The 17,140-nt window shown below is 40.3% G+C and overlaps 1 protein-coding gene across 9 annotated transcripts in view; it reads left to right on the top strand.

The window, feature by feature from the left end:
* LOC110980156 (MYCBP-associated protein-like) overlaps nt 1–17,140 on the top strand; it is a 287,473-nt gene that overhangs the window by 136,538 nt on the left and 133,795 nt on the right. For all 9 annotated transcript variants that reach the window (XM_087139862.1, XM_087139860.1, XM_087139861.1 and 6 more), the window contains 3 exons: nt 14,025–14,137; nt 14,399–14,618; nt 16,483–16,746. In XM_087139862.1, the coding sequence (XP_086995988.1) occupies nt 14,025–14,137; nt 14,399–14,618; nt 16,483–16,746 (597 nt within the window). The remainder of the gene's footprint in view (nt 1–14,024; nt 14,138–14,398; nt 14,619–16,482; nt 16,747–17,140) is intronic.

The following is a 17,140-nucleotide window of genomic DNA, read 5'->3' as shown; positions in this document are numbered from 1 at the left end:
GATCGAGGAATACATCTCTCGCGCTATTGATGACGTGTCTCAAGAAGAATTTGTTTTAATTTTGTCTGAACTTAAGAATTTAATGAAATGAGAGAACAGATTCGCTCCAAGACGAGCGCCAAATTGGAAGAATTTAAGATGAACAAAGAAGAATTTGACCGTCAAGTCAAAGTAAAAGCAGAAGTCATATTGCCAATGCACGGGCAAAAGATTAAAAAAAAGACCTTATGAAAAAACTTGGCAAATAACAAGTATGTCTCTTATTTGGCAGATTCTGAAGAGGAACAACCACCTTTATACGGATATGTGAAACCCACTGCGCCCCCTCTTTTAAAATCTTTATTTAAAAGATGGGAGCTAACTTAAGTCAATTAGCGATTGTGGTTAATGAAGACAATTGGTTTCTGCCGAGTTTCCGAATTTAACTTTGGCTTTTAAGTTACCAAAAATGAAAACAGACGAAGCGGTCAACCGTTGGACATCCTATGCAGTTTTATCAAAACTAGCTTAATTTTGCGGTTTATTATTTTAATTTATCTTGTTGGACTGCATCATGCTTATACCTAGCGACGACATATTTGACACGTTGCATAACAACTACGACCACCGCAAGTTCATTGACATGTGCCGTCTGTATAACGTTGATCAAAGCAAGTCGTTTAAACAAACGCGAGATACATTGAGCAACAGATTGGGGACAGCTTTTTATAAAGATGATGGAAAAGGTGGTGGTTTTGCTTCAGACAATCCTAACAAAATTGAAGCTTTCAGAAACTGTGCTGCTGGCTCTGGAAACTTACCAGGAAAAAACTATGTCAAAACAATTGCGAGTAAGGAAGAACAAAAAATAGGTCAAAGCACATGAAACCAGCCAGTCTTAGGGGAAAATTAAAGTGTGATGTGCATATTTCAAGCGTACAAATGCAGGTTTAACATATACATGTATGTTTTTGGGCACTGATCATCGAACTGTATATAAAGTGTCTTTTATTGAACAGTTGGATGCCGTCTTATTTGGTTTGTGGGACTTTATTCCGAACAGTTGATTGATCAATTTCAAGACTCCTTGTAATACGCCAAAACGCCATTGAATTTTGTGGTTGCACCTGGTTTGTATCTCGTACCATCGGACATGGATCTAAGAATAGGAACGTTTTGAGGGTTGTAACAACAATTTACAAATCGCAACACCTGACATGCAAACGGGTTATCCAACGTTGAATTCAAGTTCTGTTCCAGAACATACCGAACCACCATCTGACTTTGAAGACCCAGAAAGTAATGTTGAAATGATAGAGCCAGATCAAATGCCTATTTCACCCATTCAGGTAAAAGAACTGCAAGAAAAGAAACTGTTGGACTTTCCCTACGAAGAAAAATTGTCGTTAACGGTTGGAGTGATTGCCGTTGCTGGAATTGGTTGTATGTTGTATGAGGTATTGAAGTAGAATAAACGAAAAAGTAAAAAGCATACCAAATTCCCTTTCTCAATTTTGAGAAAGGGAGTTATTTTTTGCCCAATTATTAACCGACTTACATTCTCTGAACATAAGTCAGGATCAAAACACCCACACCAACAAACAAAGTCCAAACATGATCAGCGATCCACCCTACCGCTTTACTTGCCACGTTAAACAACCAACTCAATACACTTCTAATCAATCCAGGTAAAGCTTTTTTAACACATTTGCTAAATTCTGTAATTTTTGTTAACCCAGTCTTGAATGCCTCCTTTTAACGGTGGTTCCTGTTTTGGGCTCGTTTTTGGTTCAATATTAGGCGATGGAGTACCAGCAGCTCTCATGGCCGCCATGCTTGAACTGACTCGGGTACTAATGGCTAAACCTATCGCTGACAAAACACTAACAGTTGTTACCCCTGTTCGCTTAAAGTCAAATTGCTACCTAGAACTTTCTGCATTGTTTCTTCCAACATCACCAGTTGATTTCTAAATCCCGAGGTTAAATTATCTCTCTGTGTTCTTAATGCAGTTAACATGTCTTCTGATTTGTGTAAAATTTGAGTATTGCTTTCTCTTTCTTCTTGTGTAATTCCTGGTTCTTCTAGAGCGTTTTTAGTCATTTCTATGTTTCTCACTAGCCTCGCAATTCTAGCTTCTACAAGTTGTAATTGACCTCTAATCTTTTGCAGTGATTGGTCTAATCCTATAAGCTCTCTGTGTTTTAACCCGTTTGTTTGCGTCCGGTGGTTACCAGTCTCAGGTTGAGCTTGTGTCTCAGAGTCGTCGATACCAACTATTTCTTTTAGTAAAGCTCTCAATACACTAGTAGTATTAGGAAGATCTTTTGTGGCAACTTTTCCAGGGTGTAATTTTTCAAGATATTCTGCTATTTCTTGATAATCATAATAATAATTATAATTGCTTTGAATACGAACCTGTATTCACTTTCTAGTAAATCAAGTACCCACTGGGTTTTTCCACTTCCAGTTTTTCGGACTATAAGAGCACAATGTGGTGATTTATACATCGCTTACTTTATTTTAAACTGGATTTAATAAACTAAACTTTTGAAATCCTCTACCGTCAATTTCGCATCCATGACCAAGAAAACATGCATGTAAAGCGATCCCGCCATCTCAGCTTCCCTTTCCATCTGAATCGAAATATTGCCTCACTGCCCCCTTAATGGTCGACCCGATCCATGTGCTGAATTATCATCAGAACTTCTGAAATCAAGCCATAGGGCATATTTATCTTTCAGATTGCTGGCCATGTCCACGCTGGTCAAGTTGAGGTCTTTCATGACTGCTCGCCCCAATGCGGTGTCAGAATCACCAAAGAACTTTGTTCCAGTGTTGGTATTCGAACAGGCCTTTCGAATGCAATTGATTAGGTTTGCCTTTGATGGTTACGCTTGTTTTCATAATGAGCGGGTTGTAAAATCGTTGCGGATTTTTAACTGTAGGATCTTTAAACAAGATCAAGACGCCTTTCAGACTTTTAATCATTTGATCGATGTTTATATTCCACAGCGTGTCAGACTTGTCAACAGCTTGTTTTTTCCACGAATGGATCCGGTCAAACAGATAATACATGCTGCCCTTGTGCTTGGAGCACAAAGTTTGATCCAAGTCTCTGTTGGTCACGACTTTGTATTCCAATGTTAGATGTGTAATTGAATATTTCGCAGCAGAGTTTGTCGATTTAACCACTTTGTCGTGATTGTTAAACATGAGTTGGTACGTCAGTGGTTCTTTAAAACCTGAGGGGTAAAATGACCCCTGGTTTGTCAATAGCGGAATGTCTAACGGAATTGTGTGCCTGTTTTTAAAAGCGTTGGCAACTGCTTTGTCTTTGCTGTCGTTTAGTGCTTCATTTTTGTCGGCTGCACCCAATTGCAACTTGGCTATATTTTCCCTTTCATAACCAAAGTAAGCCATATTTTTAGACTGCGTTGCAGTTGTCTTTAAAATTGTGAAAGACATCTGCTTCTGTAACTCACGATTTTGTTGCCTTGTAAACTAACGTTGAGTTCTGTAATTAGGAAACGTGCGACGTTGTTGTATACGGTGTGGTTGTCGTCTGATGAGCCGTCTAGTTCCAATTAAAAAGCTAACTTGGCTGTACCCAGCACGACGACATCTTCTACCCCCAATGTAGGGAATTTAACGTTTAATGTATGTGTCGTAGCTATTGAGCTCGGATTATGCGTAATTGTTACCTCGCGTCTTTCACCTTTAATAGCTGTAGGCATTTTTAAACGGCACTTGGGTTTAACTCCTTTGTATATTGGTTAGCCATGTCTTATTATAAACTGTTTTATAATTTAATGGTTTATTTCAAAATCCCAAATATAAATGATAACGCAATCAAGGACACACCGGCTGCAAAAAACATGCCTTTGTATTTAGTCAATTGATTTCTGTTATGAAATGTTTCGGCTGGCATTTCTGCCAATACGTCACAAATGTGGTCTATATCGGCTCGCATATCACCAAGCATGCCCTCGATGTTAGTTTCATCAGCTCGCATTTCTGGTAATATATTCCGAATTTCTGTCCCCATTTTAAAATACATAAAATAAAATGGCGAGTGTTTTAATGATGGTAAGATGAGCTATAGTCAATGCCTTGGCATTCACTGGATCCAAACGAAAGAGACATGACCTTGCCTTGGAACAATTGGCGCAAGCCAAAGAAACCTGGGAACAAACTCGCGTCCGTCTGTTAGACTTTTTAAACGAACACATGAGACAAGAACGCAACAGGAATTCGTCAATGTGAGCGAAGCATTGCATGCTAATTTGGAATTAACAGGGAAAAACGTGTTGCCGTTGCCGCCCAAACCTAAATTATCCGATTTTTACGAACCTTCGGAATATCAGAAAGTTAGAGAGCTTGTGTGGATTCTCAGTAGAACTGCTTTAGTCTGTTTTTGGCGTATGGTTTTGTGTACCTCCTTTTGCTTACCGATTTGGTTAACTTTATTGAAAATGGAGGAAGATCTTTCTAAATTGTTTCATAGGGAGCAAGGCTATCGGAGAGGTTACAGAGCTGAAGATCATTTACATCAAAAGACAGGTGCAGATAAATCTGTGGTCAGAAGTTGGTTTATAAGAAAACAAGCTATTTGGCAAATTTTGTACGTGAACCCGCACCTGGATATTCATGTCTACCCAGGCCAACTACATTTCAACAAGAATCAGCCAATGACATGCATCAGATGGATGTGTTGTATTTGCCTTGGGATGGCGTAAAATGGAAAACTTACAAATACGCTTTGACCGTAGTCGACGTGGCTTCCAGATACAACGAAGCAGAACCTTTGACCAGCAAAACAGCTTATCAAGTGTTAGAAGCTATAAAACAGATTTATGACAGGTCTCCTTTGACTTGGCCTAAAATAGCAATGTTGGATTCTGGATCAGAATTTAAAGGCGAGTTTAAAAAGGTCTTGACCAAAAAGAAGGTTGAAATTCAAGTAGGTGAACCCATTGTTCATTGATCTCAGGGAATAATCAAAAGATTTTATAGAACGTTGGCCGAATGATTATTTTTGGTTTTTTTTTCAGTATGCACAAGAAATGTTAAACGTTGGAATGCGTAATGTAGAATGGGTCACAAGGTTGCTTCAAGTTGTAAAATGAAGAAAAGCATTGTTTGTTGTTGCGGGCTAAAACGATCGCATTCGATCTTTATTTTTTTTAGGGGCTAAAGGAAATTCGTTAGAAAGATTATGTAAGTGATGTGGTACATTGAGATCAGCCTCAATCATATAACCATAACAACCATTGGGATCTTAATCGAGAATATATTCAGTGGTAAAAGCTTGCAGGTTTTCAACCCATTTTAAGTTTGAAAATGGTAATGGTTGGCTCATAGCCCATCCATATAAATTATTTGGGTCTAGATACAAGAAGTAACTTGTATTCTCATTTGGGTTATAATCGGCTAGATATTTGTTTTTGGCTTTGGAATATCATTTACCACCGTCACTTTAAATACCTAGCTTTTCAAAAAACAAATGTTTCTCTATATCTGTTAATAGTTCAAGTTGGCAGTCGAATGTTTTTACAACGCGTCCCAAAAAAGTCCTGGTGATGTATAGTAATTTGAAGGATTGAAGGTATAATTGTCATACACGTATTTCTAAAACGGGAAGGACAGTTTCATTAGGTACCACTTGGAGTTGTAAATTGCAATTAAAGTGGGATGCACCTCTAAAGACACCCGTGACATGGCAGTGATCTCTGACTTTGAGATTACTTTGAAAACGTTTGTTGCATTTTTAAGCGACGATTGTCGCCAATAGAATCTTACACAAACATTCCCGTTTGTTAAATCAAAATAGCCCTCCGCAGATCCAGCACCGTTTGGCTTTATTATATCGCCGTTCTTCTTCATGTGTGAGTTTTAGCGGTTCAGGGTTTTCAAATATGTCATTAATTTTTTCTAGTTCTTCTACGAGACTTTGGACGAATACTTGACTCATGTTTGGGCCTCGATAAAGTTTTTGGGCTGTTTTTTTGTTGTCGCAACGTATTACCACATAATAAAAAACACAAGCGACATATTTTTGTAGCTTAGTTTTGTCGCTCGTCTCGGTCAAGATTGATTCAAAATCAGCTTAAATCACAATTGGTGTTTTGTTGATTCCTAATATTTTTAAATTTAGTTATGGGATACTCTTGATTAAACGATGCTGTTTCTGGCATTTCAACAAAACAAGGAGCACTTCCTTTGCCTTTACACTCTTTAAAATGTTTATCTAAATCCGTTTGCTTATAAAAGTGTGAATTGCAACAATCGTAAATATGTTTTTATCTTTGTATTTAATGATTTGTGTGCTTAAAATTTTGATTTATCTTTGATCCAACAATAGTGACTTTGAACTACAGATTCTTTTTCCCCGATGATATAAAGTAGGTCTGTATGAGGAAGTTTTGCTTCTTCTAAAGGTACAAAATTCTTTGAAAGCCTCATAACAAAAAATAACCATGATCAGGTAAAATTTCTTTGGGATCTTTTTCTTCAGGTTCCAGATGTTCATATCCAAACACATTGATTGTGATGTTATTTTGTTGTTCAATGTGAGAAATTTGAGATAATGGCATAGGAAAATTGATACCAATAAAATCAAGACCGTCGACTTTGGAATAAGTTGATGGTATTTAAGACTTAAAGGTTTTCATGGTGAAAGAAACTAGATTTATAGTAAAGATTGCGGTAACACCATGTATTTATCTCTTCTTTGAGTACGTGTGGTTCTGAGAAGAACCGGGGAATAACTCGACGTTTCGAACAGTGTACTCTGTCCGCTTATATGGTGTAGAGAGGGATCCAGATGTAGGGATTAGCGGGAACAGTGATGGCGGGGACAATGGATGCTGCACTGGACCCTGGGGCTGCATGCCCTGTGTGTGTGTTTACCGGAGCGTGTCAGTTGGAGTTGGCAGTGGGAGAGTGAATAGCTGGGTGTCAAGGGGTATAGAAGACCCATAGGCTAACTGAGGGGGAAACCTAACTAGGGAGTCCTAGGGTATAGGAGACCCATTGGACTGGGATGTGAGGATGGGGCGCCAGATATCGCTGATGTTGAAGCTGATGTCTTGGGGAACTGTGTCGTGCTTGATGATTTCCATGGCTTCTCTAATGCGGCGAGGATACCATCGTTCGATGCTGGTGATAAATTCAGCTTGGCTCCAGTTGATTTGATGGTCTTCAGTGTGGGAGTGCTTAATTATTGATGACTTTTCCAGCTCTCCCTTCCTACCATGGGCTTTGTGCTCGTTGATTCGGGTAGGGAGGTCCCTGCCCGTCTCGCCGATGTACACTTTGCCGCATTGGCAAGGAATTCTGTACACCCCCGGTCTGCGCTGGGGGTCCTGTTGGTCCTTGTGCGAAGTAAGCAGGTGATGCAACTGTAGTGGGGCTGTGTGAAAAACTTTAATACCATGCTTGTGGAGAATCCGCTGGATTTGGTGTGAGGTATTGCCTAAGTAGGGGAGGGTAATGGAACTAGGGGCCCTAACTAGTTGGCTTTGGGTATAGGAGACTCTTCGGCCGGGGGTGGATCTGGGATCTTGGGTCTTGACTTGGCTTGTATCCGTTACGTTGCAGCGCTGCAGTGATGTGGTGGCGTTCTTGACCGAGGAATTCTTTGTCGCAGATGTTGTACGCCCTGCGGACCAGGGCCCGGTTGACGGATGACTTTATCTTGGGGTGGTGGAAGGACGTATTGTGGAGATACCTGTCCGTGTGGGTGGGCTTGCGGTAGACAGTGCGTGCTAGGCTGCCGTTCTCCTTTCTGGTCACTTCAACATCAAGAAACGAAATGTTGCCATTACGTTCTTGTTCCATGGTGAATTGGATGCTGCTGTGAAGCCCGTTGAGGTGTTCCAGAAAGAGTTGGAGGTTGTCCTGCCTGTGTTGCCAGATGACGAAAGTATCGTCCACATATCGGAGCCAAACTTTGGGCCTGTGGTCTGATGTATTGATGGCAAGCTGCTCAAATTCCTCCATGAACATGTCAGCCAGAACCGGGGATATAGGAGATCCCATGGAGGTTCCAGCTGACTGTTCGAAGAATTTGTCCCGCCAGCAGAAGCTCGATGACTTGACACAGGTGAGAAGCAGGTCGTGTAGCTGTTCTGGAGTGAGGTCTGTGCGGTCCTTGAGGGCAGGGTCCATCCAGCCAGACGACATCATGGTCAGCTTTGATGTCATCTCACTATTTACCAATGTTCCCACCTCCGACGCCACCACCATCGCAAAGGACAGGCTTGCAGCAGACCATGTTCATGGAGGAATTTGAGCAGCTTGCCATCAATACACCAGACCACAGGCCCAAAGTTTGGCTCCGATATGTGGACGATACTTTCGTCAACACGGGCAGGACAACCTCCAACTCTTTCTGGAACACCTCAACGGGCTTCACAGCAGCATCCAATTCACCATGGAACAAGAACGTAATGGCAACATTTAGTTTCTTGATGTTGAAGTCACCAGAAAGGAGAACGGCAGCCTAGCACGCACTGTCTACCGCAAGCCCACCCACACGGACAGGTATCTCCACAATACGTCCTTCCACCACCCCAAGATAAAGTCATCCGTCAACCGGGCCCTGGTCCGCAGGGCGCACAACATCTGCGACAAAGAATTCCTCGGTCAAGAACTCCACCACATCACTGCAGCGCTGCAACGTAACGGATACAAGCCAAGTCAAGACCCAAGATCCCAGATCCACCCCCGGCTGAAGAGTCTCCTATACCCAAAGCTAACTAGTTAGGGCCCCTAGTTCCATTACCCTCCCCTACTTAGGCAATACCTCACACCAAATCCAGCGGATTCTCCACAAGCATGGTATTAAAGTTTTTCACACAGCCCCACTACAGTTGCATCACCTGCTTACTTCGCACAAGGACGGACAGGACCCCCAGCGCAGACCGGGGGTGTACAGAATTCCTTGCCAATGCGGCAAAGTGTACATCGGCGAGACGGGCAGGGACCTCCCTACCCGAATCAACGAGCACAAAGCCCATGGTAGGAAGGGAGAGCTGGAAAAGTCATCAATAATTAAGCACTCCCACACTGAAGACCATCAAATCAACTGGAGCCAAGCTGAACTTATCACCAGCATCGAACGATGGTATCCTCGCCGCATTAGAGAAGCCATGGAAATCATCAAGCACGACACAGTTCCCCAAGACATCGGCTTCAACATCAGCGATATCTGGCGCCCCATCCTCACATCCCAGTCCAATGGGTCTCCTATACCCTAGGACTCCTTAGTTAGGTTTCCCCCTCAGTTAGCCTATGGGTCTTCTATACCCCTTGACACCCAGCTATTCACTCTCCCACTGCCAACTCCAACTGACACGCTCCGGTAAACACACACACAGGGCATGCAGCCCCAGGGTCCAGTGCAGCATCCATTGTTCCCGCCATCACTGTTCCCGCCTTAACGCCTCACCGAGCTAATCCCTACATCTGGATCCCTCTCTACACCATATAAGCTCCACTCCCAGTTAGAATCCTGCAGTCTCCTGAAGACGGACAGAGTACACTGTTCGAAACGTCGAGTTATTCCGCGGTTCTTCTCAGAACTACACATACTCAAAGAAGAGATAAATACATGGTGTTACCGCAATCTTTACTATTGATGGTATTTCTTCGTGTATTTTATAACTTGTTTTGTTTTGAATTGGTTGTAAAACTTGTGGGGTGTATTTTTAAGAGCTGCTCTAAGGCACCATTGTATACATTCTTGATCTTCGTTTTTGATGTTAACCACTTCGTGCCGGGGCATTTTTCAACGTTGATGATGCTGGGCTGGCATGACTATCATTTTTTCCGTTTTCAAAATCCTTCAACAATTCATCATTCCATTTCACAGTCGTTTATAGCCGCACAGAGTAATCTTTAGGCACTACTCTAAGTTGACAGGTGACCTTCATTGACGACCGAGTATTTCAGCCAGGCCTGCAGCCTTGTAAACAGAGCCCAGATTGTGCGGTGTTATACAACTGTCTTTTGTTCATGAACCTGGCTCAGTGCACTGCTGACCTCTTTTCAATAGGGGCCAGATTAGCATGCAGCAGTGCTGTGTGGCTCATCGCTGCGGTGGTAGAGAGCTTCTGTCCCCAGTGGTAATCCGCTTGCTCTAAATGCCCCAAACCCTGGTATACAGTTTCAAAATAACGCTGGATTATCACCACTTTTGAGAGTGAAAAATGCCGGTAATGCCCAGCAGCCTGGTCTTTTGTTCGGAGTACGGTCTTTTGTTACAGGGCCATGTTTCCTTTGTCCGAGTTCGGAGACCCCGGCCACACATATAAACCATACGGCTCCAATTTCGGAGTCCCCGGCTGGTAGTGGTTAATCATGGCTTTTTTGGCTTCAACAAATTTGTTGAGTTCGATGTCCCCTTACCCTTCACTTCGGAGGACTGCTACTATCACACTGTTGTTTGAAGATTAGTGCATACCACACTTACAGTCTATTCACCATGCAGTTGCTGGTTCAATGGGGCCTGCTGCTGGACAAAGCCCTCCATTCATGGCATACCATAGCCCAGCAGTCGTGGTCAAAATAATCCCGCCGTGAAGGGGTTAAAAACACATCTATAGAACTTTTATTTACAAACAGTTCGATCTGTTCGATAAAGTTATCTCTATGTTCAAGTGTAATTTGATTGAGCGACGCGGTACGTGATACAACGTCATATTGAGTATTGAATGTGTAACACTTTTATCCCGATCGTCATCAGGATCACAATTTTTGTTAATGAAGTCAACTGACATCACTTTTTGAAGTTTAATTTGATGTTTGCCAATCTTTTTCCACACTGATATGATTTTGTCATGAATGATATTACCATAATAGTTAGAAAAAGTCATAACGTCAACTATCATGTTTTTGGGTTTTAATTCAAAGTTTATATTGTGTTTTTTAAATCTAGCAGTTTCTTGCACATCGACCTGATCAAATGTACCGTAATCTATATGAGATTTGATCGCATGTATATAATCAGATCTTGTCTTTTTACCGCATTGTCCTTTAGATTTGACTTTTAATTTTGTGATTCAACGATACGTTTGAGATCTTTTTTTTTGCGACGCGTGATGTTTGTGTAATTTTTTGAGGTGACCTCGAATCGCTTTAATATAGTCTTTTTTAAAATAACATTTTGTGACACTATTTCTGGCTGGGGGATAAGTTTACATTAAAGTCTTTTATGTATTGCTTGAGGCTGTTTTGTGTGGTATTAATATTTTACTCATCCTTTTGATATACTACTTTATAATATATTATTTATTCAAGACTAATACCACTTTTCTATGCCAACGGGGCGACATTCTTGGCATTTATACTTGTCATGACCGTGTTTACACACGTGTTTGCAATGTGTTGCGTGCAGTAGTGTTTAAATTTTTTTTAAAAATCTTTTTTAATATATCATTCCAAACGATTCAAGCATGCTTTTGTAATCAGTTTTACTAGTATTCTTTTTATTATTGACAACAAACTTGTAATTGATTATTCCATTTAACCCCTTATCGCCGGGAATTTCTTTCCGAAAGCTGACTCCAAGAATTCCAGCCTCGCTTGGTCACGAAGGTCACCTGCCAAACCGCAAATTCTTGGTTTGTGGACCTGCGTGCTATGCACGCTTTGAATTACACAGTGAAAAGGCTGATTGTTCGGTGGCATGCGGCTCTACTCATGCTTCCACATTCCTGTTGCCTCTTTTCAAAGTGGGACTATTGTGAAGCTGGTGATTATGATGCAAATTGGTCTTTTCATTTCTGGGCTTCACACAAAGGCCAATGACCATATATACAAGAGCCAGGGTCTGCCTTCTCTCATCGTGTTCGCTCGAGCGTGGGCCAAGAATAATAGCTGAAAAGCGGGGCTGAGGATCTCAATTTTTACGGCGTGTCTTGCCGCATCCTGGCGCAAATTGGTTAAAACAGCACAAAAAAGGCAAAATATTTCGAAGACTTGTGAAAGTTTATTTTCACACTGTCACTGGCTCCTGCACTGCTTACACTTCAGATATATTGCATGTGTAAAGGAACCATTAATGTACTAGCCAAGCAGGACTTTCGTGCAACTGATGTCAACAACTGACAATGGCATGTGTTGTGATTGCTTTCAATGAAAATCATAATATAAAATGTCGAAAGCAATGGAAAAAAATGACAGTATTAACAACAGCGACATATACCAAGATAGTAGGGGGAAGGGCCGTGTATTGGACCATCGTGATTAGGGGAGAGTTATGCACATAGCAGCGTTTGTTCTGTGGATTTTATGATGGCCACGGTGGAAGCGGGGACTGTGCATGTGCAAAGCATATTGTTAGCTCACAGAAACATCGTAAGTGTGCCGAGTTCTGTGCGTGATGTGCCCAAATTAACAGCATTCATGAGATAAATGCCGAGGTGTAAACAACAGAATTCTCAGTGGAACACAATCTATCACAGTATTATCAAAGTACATGTAGTAACGTGTTATTTCAGCATTTCATGCAAATTGACCATTTGCATTGGATGCGCGACTGACTTGGGACTATTTTGGAATTCAAATGTTGGGAGGTCTGCAACAGTGAGCCAAAGCTCAAAATCCAGGTTCCCCCAAGAGCATCTTGGCTCAAGCTGTTGTTTCTGGCAAAACTACTGGTCAAACATTCACCAACCAAAGTCTGACTATTTCAATATATTTAAGCAGCTCGAGGCAGCATGAAGAATACTTGGTCAAGTGAATTGCCATAGAGGTGTGAAAGGCAGACTGCCACTTGTCTAATGGCTCAATTTTGTGCCGCGCAGTACGCGGTTTACGCACAACCAACTTGTCTCTGTCCAGAACCATTGACAAATTTAGAGAGACCACACCAGCCTTAGCTATGATTGCGGTAGTGGAATCAAACAGCAGCGCAAAATCAACATATGCACCTTGGCAAATTTTTTCTTTTATTGACTCTGGAACATATAGCCCCAATGGGATGTCCACATTAACGTGAAAAAAGTGGACCTAAGTCTAAGTCTTGACTTGATTCCTGTAACTCTGTATCACACAAATTTAAAGGAACCAGGAAATGAATTTTTCTTAGAATCACTTTTTGCGTATCTCTTTACTCTTCTTCCATGTATGAAGACTGTTTGACATCTTTTTGAGTTACATGAACTGAACGGTGTACTTTTTCAAACGTTAAAAATTGACCAAGTATTTCTGGACAAGTGAGGCACTTTTGCTTTGATGTAAATCCAGGAAGACATGGTTCAGGTTGCATTTTCATGTTCAAATTGTGAATCCCAAATTTGCTATCTGGTAACATTTCTGTGAAAAGGATTTTTGCTGGATTATTGCCATATACTTACACAGCAATAAATTGCCAAAGAAAATAAAATCTGCCATAGCAGTGGTTACAAAATCTAGAATTTTTCTGTGCACAAATCAGTGCAACATTGAGATTCAGTGCCTTGGATGACACCATAGTTCTGCTCATGAATATACAAATATACATTAGCGTAAAAACAAAAAAGCATCAAAAAATGGGTTAAAATTACAAAACAAAAATTTTAAATAAAGTTAATTGAAACCCACAGATACGGTTTCAAGGCTTTTTAGTAAAATTTCTTAAAATATTTCTATTTCCTGGTTCTTTTATTAATATGTTGCATGTACATGTACATGTAATTTGCTACAGTGCTGTTCACTTGTATTTCATTCACTGACTATACATTTTAAACCAGAAGTATTTATTGGTTAAAGTAAGAAAGTTATTAGTTCTCTAAGTAATTTAGAACTACAAAAGATGGTAGATTGTTTGTGGTAAAAGAGAGGGTGTTTGCGTCAGTTCGCCACTGAATCAGGCGATGTTGACAAAGTCTGTTTTAAATAAATGTATTATGTCTTCCATGCTTCTGAAAGTTGTCAGTTAAACTGTATAAAGATGTGTGCTTATTTATTTGCAAGTAAACTTTTAAAACATTTAAAGCTATCCTGTTGGTGTATGTAGATCTGTTTTCTGTCACCGTTCTTATGTTTCACCTTGGTAGGACCTCAGCAAGTTGCAGATTATTGGAAGGAATAATCCATATGCAAACCAAATGGATAAACATACATCTGAAGATGCAAAGATTCCTGAGATGACAAGTCTGAAGCCTAATATGTAAGCCACTTATTTTTTCAGTAACTTTCTGTTCCTGTTTATGTATAATAAAAGTGATACGTAGTTCTGTTACTCAGGTAGAAGCAACAGTAACTGTATGCTTACGGTTTATTTACTTATCGCGCTGTTGGCCTAGTTAGCCAGTGTCTTAATGCTTTGAGACTTCCTAATTCTGTATAATTCTGATTAAAGTACATTGTAATCCTTTTGTGGAATAGTTTGTACTGATAACAGAAATTATTTTTATGTTTGATTTTACAGAAGTAAAACTACAGTTCGTAATGATGTAACTGAAGAACAAACTGGTCCATGTTTACAACTTCATAGTTTTACAGCATCTTGGAGTGGTGATAGCCACAGTAACAAAGGGTTTACAGCCCATGTAGCTAGAGTCACATTTGAAGTGTACGCTGGCGAACCGATCACCTCATATTTGAATCTTGTCAACAAAGGCACTACTACCATTTACTATGACTGGAAGGTAAGTCATTTAAATAATTTGAGAGTGTCTTTGATTTTATTTTTTTGATACGGTTGTAGTAAGATTTTGGAAGAGAAGGACTTGGCTGATGTATGTTTACTGGTCAAATTAGAGCAAAGAAATTCCCATAACTTGCCGAAATAGTTCTGTGGCTGAAAATGTGTAAAAGGAGATGTCTACTAATGCACTGTCGTGGCAATAAACTTAAAAGGTGTGCTGTTTCTGACGAACGAATAGACTGTATTCATGTGTTGGCGATCTTAAATTGAAACTGAGGTAAAACGTTTCATTTTGGGAACCTGAGAGTAAAAAATAACAGCAGAGAAATAAAAGTTCATGCAAATTCATGGCAGTTTTTGTTCAGAAAAATTAAAAATTTATGAGAAAGTGTGAGAAAGGCGGAGGTTTGCAATCCAAAAGAATACAGTATCACCCTGTTTACCATACGACCTAACATACACACAGTACCACCCATTTATTATTCAACTAAATGTCACTGTGAAAGCATTTAATTCACCCTTTTGATAACACAGTGTACAACCAGAATAAATAAAATCCCCCCAAATGGTCTAATCAGTAGCCTCTGTTGCCTGCAAATCCAATACCCACAATTTTATAGCATGTAGACCCATGCCATTAGCAGGCCTGAGTTGTGTGCCTATTCCTGGTAATGTACAGTGAATGTACTAGTAGGAAGTTCAATGCAATGTACACAGTTTGTTTGTTCGGGCAGGTTTAGCAGTGCAGTACAGTCATCATTATTTTTATTATTATTTATTTGGCCAACGCAAAAAACACAACAGAATATTTGTTGTAATATGTACACAATGAATTATTCATTTGAATAATGAATAAATTAATAACATTTGAAAATAGGGGAAAGGAAGGGGAAACAGCGACACAAGGACAAACCAATCTAAGATGGCCAGGATAAACAAAAGTGAATTAACTGTGGCCGAGAGGCCAGCTCATCCAATCCTAGACTGGGGTAAAAAGTACATGTAAATTAAAATACATAGTATTCCTTATTAATATTGTTTATGTGTCTAAATAAATTCATACGAAACTCAGTGTAATACAGAAGTGAGAAAAAATGTGCTCTTGGATGTACTCCTATGTATACGTAGGAGAGAAATGGAAAATAAAAATAAAGTTGTTAAATGAAAAAGGGATGAATGTCTTTATGCCCAACTTTCCGTATGGTTTGCCATAGTACTACATGGGTGTTGATTGTGTCTGATATGATGGCTCATTTGCCTTGGTTGGATGTGCAAGGTCCAATTCCCTGATCCCATGTACAAAAAGCTGTCTACATCACTTTGGATAATGCATTTTTTTGGGGGGGGGAGGAATGGCACGAATATAGAACGGACTATCGCTGGTTGTCTGATATGTGTGGTATGTTTTACAATAGTGTGACCTTAAATGATTTCACATTAAAATTTGTTTTTGCTGTCCATTTAACCATGTTTGAGCCAAGAAAATTTTATATTATTTAGTTGAACACCACTAGTTATTTTGCTAAGCTTGCCTCAAAAGCTGTAAAGGGCTCATCCATACTATCAAAAGCATTCATCCAATTCCCCTAAATGCATACGTAGCCAGTGTACCATTCACCACCATTTGTGACATATGCAATTGTAATCCAAGACTGGATTACAATTCTTACAGAAAGTGCCTTCTACCATTACTGTTATGCTGCTATGCTCACCAGTCATTGTAGTGTGAGCTATAACGTAGAAAAAGCTAATGCAAATCTAGTCTTGGCCCAATACTAAGTTGAGCTTTACAACTTAAACTAATTCAAAGAACTTAACACTATGCTAAACAAACACTGATCTGATTCAATTGTTCTCTTGAACAGAAAATTCCAAAACTGAACTCATTTGAGGGATGTGCGTCTCCAAAAGTGCAACGCTTTTACTTCAACACAAGCAGTGGAGTGTTGTTGCCAGGTGAGAGCCTCAAGTTCCCGTTTGCCTTCAAATCACCGAATGCTGGCATCTTCTCAGAGACATGGCAGTTGGACACAAGACCTGTTCTGTGCGGCGGTGCTGCTTTGCAAGTAGCACTGCGTGGAATAGCACTCCAAGAAGACAAAAACAAGCGGCAGCGTGACCAGATTGAGGTAAGATGTCTTTCTCAGGCAAAACAAACTAGCAATTGCACTTTGTGTTACATTGAAAAGATTAGGTTGGGTAGGTGAGAAATATTGCCTTTTTTACTCTAAGCGTTTGGGGTCTGAAGATTTAGTGTGGGAGATGGTTGTTTAAATGAAATCAAGGCTCAAATTGTTGATTTTTGCATTCGTTTTACAACACGAATAATGCATTTTTTTGGCAAGCTGCGAAGCAAATGCGGCCCTATATAATATCAATTTCTGTTTTTCTTTTCATCCATTCATCGTGCCGGGCATGCGTGTGTCCATCTGCCAGGCAGGCGGGCCGCCCAGTGTTAATGATTTTACTTGTGGGTATAGTGCCATTTGTGCTTGTTTACTTTAATCTTGAGTTTATTAGCAT

This window comes from Acanthaster planci, linkage group LG08 (assembly GCF_054643075.1).
Source record: "Acanthaster planci isolate LZ-2023a linkage group LG08, COTS_SCS, whole genome shotgun sequence".
Taxonomy (NCBI): Eukaryota; Metazoa; Echinodermata; class Asteroidea; order Valvatida; family Acanthasteridae; genus Acanthaster; species Acanthaster planci.
This window is presented reverse-complemented; position numbering and strand designations above follow the sequence as displayed.